At 54.8% G+C, this 15,676-nt stretch overlaps 1 protein-coding gene across 3 annotated transcripts; it reads left to right on the top strand.

Moving 5' to 3' along the window:
• Nucleotides 1–2,327: 2,327 nt before the first annotated feature.
• Nucleotides 2,328–11,464, top strand: CA7 (carbonic anhydrase 7). Of its 3 annotated transcripts, XM_045989445.1 has the most exons (8): nt 2,348–2,501; nt 3,313–3,398; nt 5,062–5,259; nt 8,210–8,328; nt 9,119–9,214; nt 9,318–9,380; nt 9,881–10,036; nt 10,689–11,464. In XM_045989445.1, the coding sequence occupies exons 2-8, from the start codon at nt 3,320–3,322 to the stop codon at nt 10,809–10,811; spliced, it is 834 nt and encodes a 277-aa protein (XP_045845401.1). In that variant the 5' UTR covers nt 2,348–2,501; nt 3,313–3,319; the 3' UTR covers nt 10,812–11,464. The 3 variants fall into 3 exon arrangements, with proteins under 3 accessions (XP_045845402.1, XP_045845401.1, XP_045845400.1); XM_045989446.1 differs by lacking the exon at nt 3,313–3,398 and having other exon boundaries at nt 2,328–2,501; XM_045989444.1 differs by lacking the exons at nt 2,348–2,501; nt 3,313–3,398 and adding an exon at nt 2,508–3,010 and having other exon boundaries at nt 5,139–5,259.
• The last annotated feature ends 4,212 nt before the right edge of the window (nt 11,465–15,676 follow it).

Raw genomic sequence — 15,676 nt, 5'->3', positions numbered from 1 at the left:
GGAGGCACCTGAATGGGGTTATCAGCTTTCCCAGATTGACATGAATGGGCTGCTGGGGTAACGTGGGCTTTATCTGAAATGGGCAAAACTGAGCAGAGCGCCCTGGCTCCTCTCACCTGCCCAGCACTCCAGAACCCGGAGAAAATTGCTGAAGACAGAGTGCAGGAAGCAAAGAATTAGATAAACTTGCATTTGGTTGTTAAAGAGGTAATAGTTTCTTCTGGAAGGTACAAAGGAATAAGCAATGGTGTCCCTCCCACCCCCATTCCGCACCTTCCCCCACCCTTCCTGTCTCCCAGTCTCCTTCCAGGAGGCAAACACTCTCCCAAGCTTAAGTTCTTCCAGGGAAAGTCTTGCATATATGCAATTGACAATCAAATTTAAAATCCACTTCCTCCCCCTCTCTATGCTTTTAGACATGTTGAATGAGGGACTGGGCAGCACTGGACTTTTATCTTTGCTCTGTCACTTGCTATGTTCCCTAACTCAATTTCCTGAAGGCTTACTTTGCTCATTTGAAAAAAAGGGGCAAAAACCCATCTAGGGTTGCTGTGCAGAAGAAACTGGTTGCAAAATTATATGCATAATTCCAACTTTTTAATTAATACTACAAATAAATACGGATGAGGCCTGGGTCACTCTGAAGGAAGAAGTAACTCTGTGAAGTAGATATATTTGGGCCCCCTCCCCAGACCTGAGAGTGTTGCAACTCCCCCCAGGAGAAGGGTGGCTGCCTCGTATACGACTGAGCAAGCTTTTGTCTTCTTGGTCTGAGGATGAGAGTTCTGGCTTAGACCTGGGGCCTTGACAACTGTTGCATTCTCTGTAACATGCTGATTCGGGGGGCCCCATAGTCCCGAATCTCTATCAGGAGTCTCCTGCCCCTACCTACCAGCCATATTTCTAGTAAGGACACCTTCCAGCTCCTGGGTCAGAGAAGAGATCTAGGCAGGGCTACGAAGTCACTGACTGACCTTGACCCAGCCAACGAGTTGTCAATCATTCTCCGCAACTCTAACTTGTGGAACTGAGGTTTGGGGCTGAGAAGAGGGAAACTGAGATAACCACAGAGATGTAGGGGAGTCAGGCAGACAAGACGGCAGATTCCTTCACAAGGTCAGTGAAGAGCAGGGCCTGAAAAAGTCTCCTCTGGTCAAGGTCAAATGGTCCTCTACCTCCTGTCAGGTACAGATCCCTGAGTGGGATGTTTTGTCTGTCCTTCCATCAACCCACCTATTTGTCTTCCCAAAACTGCCTGCTGAGGCCTAGTCAGAGATGAGGCCTATCCTTGGCACAAGGCCACATCTTAACATGAATCAGATTGGGTGGCCTGAAGCCAGTGGGTGGAAGACAGAGGACTCACGGGCAAGGAGGGCACAGCAAGGACCAAGACTTATTGGTGGGAAAATGTTGGGCCAAGGCAGGCAGGGAGGTTGAGTACAGGGTGGAGGGCCTGAGTTCCCAGCAGGTGTGCCGAAGGTCATGAAGAGAAAAGGAGAGGAAGGACAAACAGCAAGCTGGGGAGGGATGGGCAGATAGTCCTGCAGGGAAGGAGGAAGCAATGGAGAGAAGAAGAGGGTGGGAGGCAGGGTCTCAGACTTGGTTCTTGGCTCTTGACCACCTGTCCTCAATGCCCACTGGATGCTACTTCCTCCCTATTCCCCCTTTGGGGCCAGAGGTTTGGATTGCCAGTCCTGTCCCCTCTCCTAGACCCCCATAACCACAGGACCCCTGCCCCCAGCACCAAAGAGAAGTGGTAAAGAGCACAATGTCTAGAGTGAGACCATCTGGGCGTGAATCCTTTGCACACTGCACAGATCATGTACCTCTCAAGGCTTTAGCCCTGTCTCTGTGAAAGTGGGCTCTTGGAAGTACCACACGATGTCTAGGGTAGCTAAGAGAGTTAGATGACCCAAAGGACCCAAAACTTGGTCCAGCACCTGCCATATAGTGTCTAGCTCCAGTTCTGGACACTGGATGGTCAATGCACTTTGCAGTTTCCAGGGGACTCTCCAATCCGGGAGGACTCAGGACCCAGAGTCCAGGTTCCCCGGTAATGGGTAAAGGAATTTGCGGCTCATGGGATGGGATGGGATGTGGAGAAACCAGGGCGGTTCCCGGCACAGTACAGTGGAGCCTGTGCACGTGAATAAAGGGGGAGAGTCGTCCAGCCAGGGTGGGGGAGGGGAGGTGGGGAGTAGGGAGAGATCTTTAGGTCCCTTGACTCTCCACCTGGACTCAACTCTGGGGTTCAACTGGTCTGCGGGTGGGCGGGGGCGGGGCACCGCCGGCCTCTTTAGCCTTGCCGGGGGTTGGGGGGCGGGTCCCCCGGGAACTGCTCCTCCCGCGCGCCGCAGCTTTAAGAGGCAGCTCGGAGGTAGCGAGCGGGGCCGGAGCCGCAGCCGGAGCCAGCGGAACTGAGCCGAGCAGGCAGGTGCACGGCTGCGGGGAGAGCAGCGGCATGACCGGCCACCACGGCTGGGGCTACGGCCAGAACGACGGTAGGTATAGACCTCGCCAGCCCCGACCCTCTGGATCTAACCCCCGACCCTCAAGCCCAGTCGGATTTCCCGGATCCGCAAGCCTCCACCCTCTGGACCGGACCGGGACACCCCTCTGGTCCAGCCCCCAGAACCCAGGCCACCTGCCTGGCGCGAGCCCTGGCTCCCCTGCTCCCGGCCCAAAGTCCGCGCTGCGACCCCGCCGGCCCCGCCGCCAGCGAGCCACCCCGCGGGTGAGCGTGAGTCTTGCCGCCTCCTCCGCGCAGCCCGACTGCCTGCTCGTCCGGACCTGGGCCCCAACACTCACTCACCTGCGGCAGGCACAGGGGGCGATGGTGGCCCTGGGCAGTGGGGGGCGGTCGGAGCCGAGCGCTGTGCGCGGGTGTCTATGCGGGGAGCGCGCATGGCGTGTGTGCGGGGACCTCCCGGGAGTCGGGCTCTGCTGGACAAGGGCGCGGTGTCCCCGGGAGAGTTTCCCCGAGGAAGTGTCCGAGCTTTCGCGTCGGCAGGTATGTGAGGGAAGGGGGAACTGGGGGTGCACGCGCGTGTCTGGGTGTCTACATCGAGGAGGGTGTCTCAGCACGTCCTGGTGTGAAGCGTGGGAGTGCGTGGCCCACATCAGCCTCCTGTCTGGGTGAATAGCTCCCAGATCCCGCCTCAGTTTCCTTAGGATGCAGAGGAAGGGAGAAGGAGGCAGGGGTAAGAGCCGGATGGCTTGAATGTGGGTCTGGGGCAGGTCAGTTACCTTTTGAGCTATTTTTTACCAAGCTGGGGTGGGGGTGTGGGGTAAGCGCTCCCCCCTTTCCGTCAGGTGAACAATGAAGACCCAAGATCCACGCTGCCAGAAGGAAACCCCAGGCAGGGCAGGTGGATGTGTGGGGAGACAGGGAAGTGCTGGTGAGAGAACACTCCTCATCTCCCCTATTCCGGGAGTTACTCTTTGAGGGAGGATGGGGGTCCTGGGCTAATCTCTGGGTTAGGAAGTGACAGTGGGCCAGAGGGAGCTAGGGAGGTGCTGTGATGTGTCTGGCTCCCTCTGGAACACAGGGACACAGAGCATACTCTGGAGGAGAGATCCCCAGATCCGGGCGTGAAAAAAACTAGAGACAGTCACTAAAAAGCAACAGAGACCAGCAGAGTTGGAGAGAGAGCCGGAGAAGGGGCAGGTTGACCGAACCCATAGAGGATCATCTTCCCTCCAGCACCGGCTCCGAACTAGCTTCTGGGTGCTTCCTCCAGAACTGAAGTCCCTTGACTGTTAGTCCTGCCTACCAGCTCTGAGCATACAGAATCCTATATGGCCTGCCCCACGGGCCTGCCCGCTCAGGCCAGTGCCCCTCACCCAGCCGGACCTGGGTTATTCAGTCTAGGGGCAACGAGGGAGGGAAGGACAGAGGAAAGAGGTGCGGGCATGCGGCATGCTCGCAGGACTTCAAAAATAACCCAGTGGGTCTGGGCCACGATTCTGAGTCATCCATTGGGGACACAGCTCTGTCGGCACCTGCTGCTGTTTTCTGAGGAAAACTTAAGAAGCCAAAAACGGGGAGAAGCACCAGCCGGCAATAGCTCTAAAAATAGGTTGCATCTCAGGATGTTCCCCAGGGAGATGCCGAGCCTCTCGGCTGCAGATGGAGCCTCTGGGAGGCAGGTGGTGGGCGCTCGTGGGTGTGCACGCAGGTGTGTGTGTGTGTACATGCTTGCACGAGTGTGTGTTTTGCTGTAGTCTTTTATTGCAGACCTGGGTTTGCAACAGGGGTGTTTGTGTGTGATGGTGCATATGTGTGTGTCAGGTGTAGTTGGCAGGACTGTGGGTGTGTATGTACACATGTGTGTTGCTGGGTCCAGCCACTCTAGGCCTGACGAACCCAGGTCACTGTGCACATATGTGTGCACACGTGAAAATCTCTATAGATCTATAGGCACACGTGAGGGGTGGGCAACTGGGACTGCCCATGCACAAGCTGTATGTTTATACCTGTACCCAAGTTTGTGTGTGTGTGTGTACACGTGCACATGCATGTGTGCATGAATGGCCTTCGTTTCTTTCACCTATGAAATGGGGATCATGCTGGTCTCTGCTTCACAATGTGGTTGTGAGGGGCAAGCACATGTCACAGAGCCAAAGCTAGGTTGACTTTAGCTCTTGTTACTATTATCACAAACACCAACACGAACATGCTCAAGGTGTGGGAAGAGGCCAGATACCTGGGAGGACCAGGTCAGGGACTTCAGAGGTCTGGGGCCCTCTGGGAGCATGTATTGGGAGTTGGGGAGAAGTCGCTGCCCAGAGCTGCACCCCCCGGGCTTGTGGCTATCTTGTGCTCCCTTGCATGAATTACCTCTCTGGGCCTCCTCTCACCTCTGGGGGCAGAGTTTTAGTGAGGCCATTTTGCAGAAAGGAAATGGAGGCAGAGAGGGAAATGGCAGAGCTGGGACTGGAGCTCCAAAGCAGGGGCTGATATCTGAAGGGGTATGGGGAGACTGTCCCCGACAGGCATCCTCCACCTGCAAACCCAGAGATCCAAGCCAGCCCGAGCCCTTGCCCTCTCCCCACCTGCAGGCCCCTCACAGTGGCACAAGCTGTATCCCATTGCCCAGGGAGACCGCCAGTCACCAATCAATATTGTGTCCAGCCAGGCTGTGTACTCGCCCAGCCTGAAACCACTGGAGCTTTCCTATGAGGCCTGCATATCCCTCAGCATCTCCAACAATGGCCACTCTGTCCAGGTGGACTTCAATGACAGCGATGACCGAACTGGTAAGTGGCCCTTGCCAGAGGGTGGCCCCCCTCCCACAGGGGTCCCCACCCTGCATGGGGCAGGCTCAGGAAGGGCAGGATGCTGTGGTGGGGAAAGGAGGCTCCCTCTCTCACCAGCTGTGAAGCCTTGGGCTGAGCCTCCATCTCCTTATGCATACAACGGGAGCAGTAAGACCCTCTTTTTCTGTCTGGGTCATAGAGAGGAAAAATGAAAAACGGAAGTGATGTTTGTAGAGCTGGCATATAGCAGATGCTCCAGAAATGCGAATTCCCTTCCTTCTCTTCCATTTACAGCTTTAGGCTAGGTTTGTTTTCAGTCCAGGCCCTCTCACTGACCTGCTGTGCGGCCCAAGGCCAAACCCTCCTCCCTGTGTGATCTGGCCAAGCCCAGAGAGAGAAGGGAGCTGGAGTGTTCTGTGTGCCAGGTCCCTTGCTAAGGTCTTAGGCGGCTCTTTTATTCCTCTCAAGAACCCACCTCTAAGATGGGCAAGCAGAGACTCAATGAGCAGGGGCATGCCGAAATCAGCCTGGTCCAACTCCAAAGGTCTTGTCTCCAGTCCACCCACAACCTCAAGATTCCAATCAGCTTGGGCCAGAGAGAGGCCCACAGAACTTATGACATCTGTTTATCCTGGGTTGAGAGTTCAGGTTCTTTCATAATAAATTCCTAGGCAGAAGCCTCAGAAATGCTCCTCAGTGAAGAGATTTTATCCTTATGAACAGGCCTATGAGGGGTGGAATGAATCAAGGAGGGAAGCTGCTAGAGTTTCTTGCGTAAGGAAGTAATTGGTATTCTGCCCCTATCCATCTTTCCCCCCACACACAATGAAAGCACACAAGGGAACTTACGTTTCAAGCAGAAAATCAAAAAGCAGAGAAGAGGAGGGAAGCCAAAGAAGAGTGATCTTAGTTGCTTAGCACTGAGTTCCCTGGTAGGCTAGGAAAAGAGGGAAAGAGGACCAGTTATTGTACTTGTTGCAGAAGGGAAGAAATCCAGCAGACCCTCAGAAGAGAGACAACACTTCCTGGTACTGAGTTTTTAATAAAGCCTCTCACCCAGAGCTTGGGGGAAGGACATGGGGCTCTTGATGACCCTAAATGACAGTTGTTGTTTTTTTTTTTTTTAAGATTTTATTTATCCATTTGACAGACAGAGATCACAAGTAGGCAGAGAGGCAGGCAGAGAGAGAGAGAGAGGAGGAGGAAGCAGGCTCCCCACTAAGCAGAGAGCCCGATGCGGGGCTTGATCCCAGGACCCTGGGATCATGACCTGAGCTGAAGGCAGAGGCTTTAACCCACTGAGCCACCCAGGCGCCCCTAAGTGACAGTTTTTAAAGGAGCAGTTTTCATAGGACTGTACCTTTTAACGGCCTTCAAAGGGCACTGAGGGTTCAATTCAGACCTCAATAGCTTAGTGAAGGCTGTTGTTGGGAGGCGGGGAGGGAGTACAAGGAGGCACGCCTCTGGATCAGTGATTCAGTGGCTTAAAGCCTGGCTCCCTCTCCTACTAGGATACCCAGGCTCAAAGGAGCAAGGAGTCAGCGGAAAGAGAGTGGGCTTTGGGAGTGAGACTGCTGGGGTTCTGCCACTCACCGACTGTGTGACTTTGGGCAGGACATCTGCTTTTCCGAGCCTCAACCATACATCTGTCCGACAGGGGTAAAAATATGTTCCTCTCAAGGACACTGTGGGGGTTGATGGCAGCAGAATGCAGAGTACATGGTGAGGGCACAGTGAGTGAGTCAGGACATTGGGAGAGGGCTAGAGGTGCTAAGCTCAAGGGCTTAGGTGGGGAGTTTACTCCCTGACCACACTGTAGCATCCCAGGTGGGGCATGCTCGGAGGTGTGGGCCCTCATAGCTCCTATCAGGGAGCTCAGCCTGCAGGCCCTACCGCTCCTGCCTCTCCAGGATGGGACAGCTTGATCGGGCGCCTGCCATGGCCACCCTCCCAGGCTCTCTTTGTCAACCCTCCAGCAATGCTATGGACAGACCCTGCTTCTCAGATAAGGCCAGGTAACAAGGGCAGGCCTTTGGACTGTTCCGTCATCCTCCTCCTCACAGGCCTCACAAAGGGGCAAGGCCCTGCCCTGGTCACCCATCCTAGAGGGGCCTTAGGGTAGAACTCTGAGCTGAGGGCCGTCACCTGATCCCAGGACTCCCTCTACGGCCAGATCCCTTTCACCTGGAAATTCAAGCAGTCCCAGGAGGCCTTGTGTATGGCCCCAGCTCACCAGGTATCAGGGTGAGAAAGTCACCAACCAGCACAAGTAGGGACCTCCCAAGAGGCCATGGGAGATGGCCTGGGCCTGGTCCCCAGAGTGTGGACCCTTAGGAGCTGCACTCTGGACAATACCAGGTCCTGAGAAGGCTCAAGGTTCTAGGGAGACAGTGTGATCTGGCAAGTAGGGGCTTGGGCTCCCAACTTATGAAGGAGATAAAGGCTTATATCTTAACTCAGTGCCTTGCTGTGTGACCTGGGCCAAATGCCTGGCCCTTTCTGTGCCTCATTTTTCTCCATTGTAAGATAGAGATAACAACAGGTTCTGTCCCTCATGACTTCTATAAGGCTTCCAGAAGGACTGAACAAAAGAATCCTTCCAATCTAGCCCTTGGTCAGGGATCCCGACATGAGATCTTCTTATTAGTGGTAATGGGGACCTGGGAGACAAGGGCCCAGCTTCCATACAGAAGTGGGAGGGAATGGGGAGGATGGCCAAGTGGACTGGTGTATTCTATCACTATCTTTGCCACCTTCAGGCAACCACCATGGCCCTGCTAAGGGCCTAGGGGACTAGGTGAGTATGGCCCCAAGCATAGTTAGCCCAACGAATTTTCCAAATGAAAACTTCCTCCGTGTCCTGGACACTGGCCTGGTCCTGGCACCACCACCTGCTGGGCCACGTGGGATCTCTCACATCAATGACTACACACGCCATTTCTTCCTGCAGTGGTGACTGGGGGGCCCTTGGATGGGCCATATCGGCTCAAGCAGTTCCATTTCCACTGGGGCAAGAAGCACAGTGTGGGCTCAGAACACACGGTAGATGGCAAGTCATTCCCCAGCGAGGTAAGGGCCCTCTACCTGAATCCCTTTACTGTTTGGGGAAGGACAGGAGAGTCAGGGACCTGATGGGTGCCTGCTGTAGGGCTCTGGAGAGGGTGAGGAGGAGCACCCAGGGGTTTTCGGAGAGACACCTTCCACCGGCCCCCGGCACGGGGTCTTGCACCTGAACTCTGCCCACCGATAGCCTGCTCTGTGGGTCCAGAAGAAGTTTTCTGAAGAAAAGTCCAGTCCCACCACATGCTTGCTAACAACCTTTAAGGACTGAGCCTGGCATTTAAGGCCCCGAACGTAGTGGATTTGCCTGGCCTCATCTTTTCCTGACCTCTCCCCATATTGACCGGCATGTGATGAATGTCCTGTCCACACCCAGCTCCTTCAAACCACCAAGCTTTTGCCTATGCTATTCTCTCTACCTGGGGTACATTTCCTGAGGGTTCTATCTGATAACCCCCTACTCATTCGTTGGACCCAGGGGCAAGCACTGCCTCCTCCAAGATGTGTCACACAGAGGGCCATTATCTATTTCACAGTTCACTAAGGGCAGGGCCCCAGCCAGATTCCTCTTTGGGTCACTGGGGGCTCAGGAAAAGGTGGGGCCCAGAGCAGTGTGGATGCTATCTGTGACCACTGGGGGCTCCACTGGGAGCTCTTCTGGGTCCTCCCAGAGGCCTGGGAGGTTTAACAGCCTTACCCCACTTGCAGAGGGGCCAGGAGTCCGGTGGGAGTGAGGGAAGCCTGGCTCTGAGCTCCCAGGGCCCATCGGAGGCACTAAGCACTGGCCTTGCCCCCGCAGCTACACCTTGTTCACTGGAACGCCAAGAAATACAGCACCTTTGGGGAGGCAGCCTCAGCACCTGATGGCCTGGCTGTGGTCGGTGTCTTCTTGGAGGTAAGGGGTGGTTACTGGGGACAAGAGGGGCATGGGAAGCCTGGCACTGGGCCTCATTCCAAATGTGGTGGGTGCTGGGCTCACACTACCCTTTCCCTCGCAGACAGGGAACGAGCACCCCAGCATGAACCGGCTGACAGATGCACTCTACATGGTTCGGTTTAAGGTGAGCCAGGGGGTCCGTAGCCCTGACCCTGGAGCCTGGCGGGAGGGAGGAAGAGGCTGGAGCAGAGAGTGGGCCCATCCACTGCTCCAATCTGACAGCAAACCCCCGCTGAGCTGAAGGTTACAGGTTAGCAGCTGCAGGGCCCTGCGAATGACTCCTCTTCACCAGAGTCAGTGGCCTCATGGAGTGCCCAGCATACCACCCAGTTGGGTGTAGGATTGGCCAAAGGCTATCCTACAGGCAGCTAAGGGCAGTTGAAGGACAAAGCAGAGACAGAACACGGAGACTAGCGAGCTTAAGGAACCACAGCTTTTACATACCGGCCAACAGGTGGACAGGGCCCGGGCCAGGCAGGGAGATGGCCTCTGGTATCACAGGCCTAGGCCCACATTTGCATCATTGGGCCAAGGAGAAGCCTAAATCCCACCGACAGGAAAGAGTGGGGAGGATGCTGGTCTGGTCCGAGTGGCAGGTCTATGCTGATTCCTGCCCTGCCCCAGGGAACGAAGGCCCAGTTCAGCTGCTTCAACCCCAAGTGCCTCCTGCCTGCCAGCCGGCACTACTGGACCTACCCGGGCTCCCTGACGACCCCCCCACTCAGTGAGAGTGTCACCTGGATCGTGCTGCGGGAACCTATCAGCATCTCTGAGAGGCAGGTGAGTTTTCCCAGAGAACCAGGTGAGATGGGAGGATATGGCATTCGGGGCCCATCCCAGGGAGTGCGAGCTTATGGTTCCACCATCAAGGCTCCCACCTTTTACTAATAGACATTTAGATTCTTTAAAAAAAAAAAAAAAAAAAAAAAAAGTATGCTCAATGCCCAACTTGGGGTTTGAACTCATGACCTGAGATCAAGATTTGGTTGCTTTCTGGATGAGTCAGCCAGGTGCTACCCAACCCCCAACCTCCTTTTTCTTTCTTACTTTCTTTTTGTTTGTTTGTTTGTTTTTGTTTTTGTTTTCACATTTAGATACTTTGGGAGTTCACTTGATTGTTAGTCAGTAGGACCTCAACACAGGCTGAGAGGCGAGTTCCCTGCATCCTAGGACCACCCCTACCTACTGTGTTAGAATCTGAATCCTGCAGTTGTTGATAAGTCTTAGAGAGAATTGGAACTGGAGCTAGGTGGAGCAGGGTCCAGGTTCAGAGGGCAGGATCCCAAAGAAAGAACGAGTGGGGAGGAGTGGGGACAAGACCTCTGAGCAAGAGGAGGGAGAGGTGGAGCTGATTGGCCAGATGATATGTCTGGGATCAGAGAAGACCACACCACCCCCATTCTGCCCTGAGTATCTCTTCCGTCTTCTCAAGATGGAGAAGTTCCGGAGCCTGCTTTTCACCTCAGAGGACGATGAGAGGATCCACATGGTGAACAACTTCCGGCCGCCACAGCCACTGAAGGGCCGTGTGGTCAAGGCCTCTTTCCAGGCCTGAGCTGCCCGCCTGCCCAGGCGGTCACTAGAGCACCATTTTCCCAAGGGCTTCCACGTCAGCAGACACCAAACCATCTGAGGCTCCCTGCCCGGGGGGGATGCTGTTGGACCCCCCCACTTCAACTGGCTTGCTCCTTGGCCACCCTGGAGGATTCTTGATGGGACCCTCAAGTCAGGGGACACCCTTCAGCTGGGGACAGGAAGGACAGGAGCTGAGCATGGTCCAAGCCTGAGGCTGCCTCTGCTCTCCAAGACCCAAAGGCCCCTGGGAATCTCTCCCGTCTTCCCCACTGGCAGTGGCAGCAGCCCCACCCCGAGCTCACACTGTGATGGACAAGACCGAGCTCTCTGGGGCAGGCAGCTGGCATTGCCAGAAAGACTCAAGCAATAATTAGAGGTGGGCAGGGCTGCCCTCTCGGCGTTACCTCTTCTGCAGGCCTCCGCCATGCACGCACCTCACTGCCGGGCCATTAAAATCAGCACCCAGCCTGCTGGAGATGACATGGCCTTTTCCCTCCAGCCACCTGCTGCCACGGGCAGACACTGGCTACAGCTTCTGTAGTATCTTCCCTCATCCCTACCCGGCCACCAAAGCCACCTACATGACAATCCATCCATGCAATTATTAATAAACTCATCTATTCATGCCACAAATACCCACTGAGTGTCTGGACTGTATCAAAGACTGTTCCAGCCATTGGGGGAAATGATGGTGGTAAGTCAAGAGGAGTATGTGGGGAAGGACATGGGTACTGAGTGGTGAGGGTTATATAGAGGGCAGGGCGGGGGCCATGGAAGCAGAGAAGAGGGAGAAGGCCTACCTCATCTAAATTAAACTCCACTCAGTATTCCAAAGCAGAGAGAAAAGACCGGCAAGTTTGAAGCCAAGGGGAAGCAGGTGTGCAAGCCTAAAGGTGAGAGAGAGCCCAGAGTGTGGAGCTGAAAAGGACCAGGGGTGTTGGGGCCCTGGGGGAGAGGCTGGGACTCTCCTGAGGCTAATGGGGAGTCACAAAGAGTCTGGGGTAGAGGCAGGGCAGAGCCAGATGTAGAACTGAGGAGGATCCCTGGGGAATGTGAATGAGCACGCAGGAGTGGCAGCAGGGAGGAGGTGGTGGCCAGTGGCCAGGAAAAAGGGGACAGGATGGTAGAGGTGAGGAGCAGGGGGCTAGATGAGAGAAGTTTAGGAGGTGGAGCCCAAGGACAGGGTTTGGCTACCAGGGAAGGAAAGGGGACCCAAGAGTAGGGCCTCCACCTGGACTGGGGAGCCTGGGCAGGAGCTGAGCTGACCAAGGTGGACGCAGCATTCCCAGGGCCCTGGAGGAGAGTGCTAGGAATTAGTGGAATGTTGGGGTCTTAGCCAGGAGATAGGTAGAGGGTTGGGCTGCTTTGGCATATCTTAATTCAAGGTGATAGTGAGGTCTAGAGGCTGCCGCGGAGGGGTACACACAAAAAAGGGGGCCCAGGATGACCGGAGGAGGGACAAGAGGGAACCCTGAGCAGGAGCCGCTGAGAGGTGGGAGAAAAGCCACAGAATACGGTCCAAAACACCAGGGGAAAAGGACCCACTGGGGGCTGCTGAGGAGTCTGAGCAGGGCTGGGGCCAGGATGAGGCAAGCACCCTTGGGCCCGGCCCTGCATTTATAGGAGTCTGCAAGTGAGCACCTCCTTAAGTTTGCACCCTAAGTGCCTCCTTGCCTTGCCCTAGTCCAGCCCAAATCTGGAGGGCTCCCTAAGGAAACCCCAGCTGTAATGCCAGATGATGTGTCTGGGAGGTGTTTGTAACCCAGACAGATGGGCAGGGGGTTGAGGACTGAGGGGAGATGACAATCGGGACAGCAACTGTGAAGCAGAGAGATACACTGCGGAGGGGGCACTGGGTCAAGGCCTTTATAGAGCTGGGTGGGGACCTGTCTGAACGCCCATGGGAGGGAGGCTGAGCTGCAGCGATGGGAGGGACTGCTGGCTCATCTGTCTGCTCACTCCACTATGGCTCCTGTCACTGTCACTATTACCAGAAGGGCACTCCTGCATTATGGGGTACTTCTGAACTTTGGGTGAAGCCACAAGAAAAGGGAGGAGTTGGGTCTGAGATGTTTAGCTTCGAGCCAGGGGTGTGGGGAAGGGAAAGGCTTGTTCTGGTGGGCCCTCTCACTCCCATGCTCAGGACGAACCTGTCTCCAGAGTGGGGCTGAGGCTGGGGGACAGAAGGGACAGGGCCCCTCGATGGGAGGCCAGGCACCCCTGGCCTGATATAAGGGCCATTCTCTTCCTCTGTACTGCGGGAGACCGTCTGAGGACGGCGTTTGCTTAGCTTGAACACAGGCAGCAGCAGAGAAGTACTGTTAGGAAAGCTGCCTCGGAAGGCAGGCCAAGGGCCCTGGGCAGGTAGGTGCCTGACTCTCTCCTGAGGATCCAAGAACTGTCTTCACCCCCATTTTACAGATGAGGAGGATGAGGCTGAGGAAAGGTAAGTAGGCAAGCAGCAGAGTGGGATTTGAACCTGGATCTGTCCTGTAACTCTCCAGCTCTATGCCACAGCAACTGGGCCCAAGGGAGGGAGTGCTGGGCATGGTGGTGGCCATATGGAGTTGGAACAACAAGCCAATGCTGCTGGCCATGCCAGGGACCTTGGCCAGCCCCTCCCAGGGATGGTGGCACAACAGGCTTGGCACCACAGAGGACTTGAGAAATGGGAGCTGGTTTAAGAGTAATTATCCCAAGGCAGCCAAGAATCCTCACCCATTAAATCCTTCCCCTTAACATTTTTTTAATATAAAACTATTTAAAAATTGAAAGTGGCCTCTTTATAATCGCAGCCCAAGATCTGACCCTTTTACCTCCAAATGGGATGCCCCAGCAGGATCCCAAATGCCTACAGCAAACCTCAGCCTCAAGGGACCCAGGACCTCAATCCTTAGCCAGGGCAAGACTGCCTCCCGGAGCTGGCGCAGGGCACATGTGGCGCACTGAAGATGAGATCGGCTCTGCCTGCTCCCAAGACCCCAGAGAGCCCTCCCTGCCAGCCAGGGTGGCCCTCGAAAAAATCGGGGTTGGTGGGATCAGGCCAGTGGCCACAGCTTGCTGAATCTGCAGTCTAAGGGCACTGTCTTCCCTCCAAACCTGGAGGATCCAGGCCCTGGGTCTCAGAGCAGCTCTTCTCTGGGCCTCAGGAGATAGGGCGGCTGTAAAGACCTGACCCCCTGGGGTTCTGTCTACAGGGGACCTGCTCCCAACCTGAGGCCTGCGGGGTCCCCACAGGGCTAGCCAGGGACACCCATCTGCCAAAGTGCTTGTTTACAAGGAAAGTGGCCTGTGGCCTGAGCAAAGGTTGGGGATACAGACAGAAATGGGTCTGAGGGGGCGCCTGGGTGGCTCAGTGGGTTAAAGCCTCTGCCTTTGGCTCGGGTCATGATCCCAGAGTCCTGGGATCGAGCCCCACATCGGGCTCTCTGCTCAGCAGAGAGCCTGCTTCCCTTCCTCTATCTCTCTGCCTGCCTCTCTGTCTACTTGTAATCTCTGTCAAATAAATAAATAAAATCTTAAAAAAAAAAAATGGGTCTGAGGTGATGGTTGCAAGGTATGCTGACAGCACCGCTGTCATAGTTCATGTCTGGGACGGCGCCCTACTCATGTCCAAGCTGAGAGGTCCTGCAGCAGGACAGAGGCTTTTGCTGCAGCTGAGGCTGGCCTGAGGATGGGGGTCACATGACAACATCTGCACAGCCAGGACAGCTTAGGAGTGCCCCATGTCCGTGGGTCACAACATCAACTCTGAGCTTACCTTTGAAGGAAGACTAAACTGCTGGTTGGTCATAATTCTGAGGGGAGTGGGGAATGTGATTCTGGAGCCTGGAAGGTTCTGGTATTTGTCCTGCAGCCAGAGGCAGGGCCTGGGGCATACATCCCTTTTGAAGCCTTTTCTGCTCACAAACTTGGGCAGATGCATGGGCACCTTCATACCTGGGCATTGTGCCACATGTCACTCAAGTCCTCGGAAACTTGTGTTCCCCTCTGTAAAACAGAAATGATATAATGTGAGTTACATATGTAATTTCAAGTTTCCTAGCAGCTCTACTTTCAAAGGTAAAGAAAGGGGGGTGCCCCAGCTGGCTCAGTCAGTAGAGCATAGGATTCTTGATCTTGGGGTTGTAAGTTCAAGCCCCATATTGGGTGTAGAGATTTAAGTAAATAAATAAACTTTAAAAAGCGAGGAAATATTAATAAATAAATAGTAAAAAAGAAGTAAGTATATTTAATTTGAATAATATATTTTATTTAACTTAATTATGTCCAAAGTGATTACCATTTCAACATGTCATCCATGTGAAAAAAATAACGAGATATTTCACATTGGATTTTGTGCTCAGTTTCTGAAATCCAGAGGGCACTTTACACTTACAGCATAGCTTGATTCCGAGTAGCTACGTTTCAAGTGCCTAAGAGCACATGTGGTCAGCGGCTACCACATTGGATAGCACAGCCCAAAACGGATGTTTCCCTTTGCAGGGCCGTCTGCTAGCAAGGTGTCCAAATGGGCCCTCCAGCTGGGCCGGTAGCCAGGCAAGGTGGTGGCAGGAATGAGCCAGATCTGCTCCAAGCCTTTGTCCTCCACAAGGGCAGTTTCAGAACATTTGATGCCAAACTGGCTCCCTCTGTCGGGGCCTGCCACCTCCAGGAGACCTCCAACCTGGCTGGCCCTGCCCCAGGTCATTCTGCAGGACCTTTGCTGTTCCTCCAGGAGAAAAGCCAAGACCCTCAGCAAGGGAACTGACCGCAAGAGACCATCAAGAGTGGGGGAAGGTGGTCGTGTCCCCGAGAAGGGTACTGGCTTGGTTGAGGAGACTTGATTAGTCTGAGAGGGCTTCC

Source organism: Meles meles, chromosome 19 (assembly GCF_922984935.1).
Source record: "Meles meles chromosome 19, mMelMel3.1 paternal haplotype, whole genome shotgun sequence".
NCBI classification, from domain to species: domain Eukaryota; kingdom Metazoa; phylum Chordata; class Mammalia; order Carnivora; family Mustelidae; genus Meles; species Meles meles.
The sequence above is the reverse complement of the archived record's forward strand: the minus strand, read 5'-3'. Positions and strand labels throughout refer to the sequence as shown.

Coding starts and splice junctions, on each gene's coding strand:
- CA7 (XM_045989444.1), top strand. CDS start 2,834: ATGGTGGCCCTGGGCAGTGGGGGGCGGTCGGAGCCGAGCGCTGTGCGC. Junction 8,329..9,118: donor GCAAGTCATTCCCCAGCGAG/GTAAGGGCCCTC, acceptor TTGCCCCCGCAG/CTACACCTTGTTCACTGGAA. Junction 9,381..9,880: donor TCTACATGGTTCGGTTTAAG/GTGAGCCAGGGG, acceptor GCCCTGCCCCAG/GGAACGAAGGCCCAGTTCAG.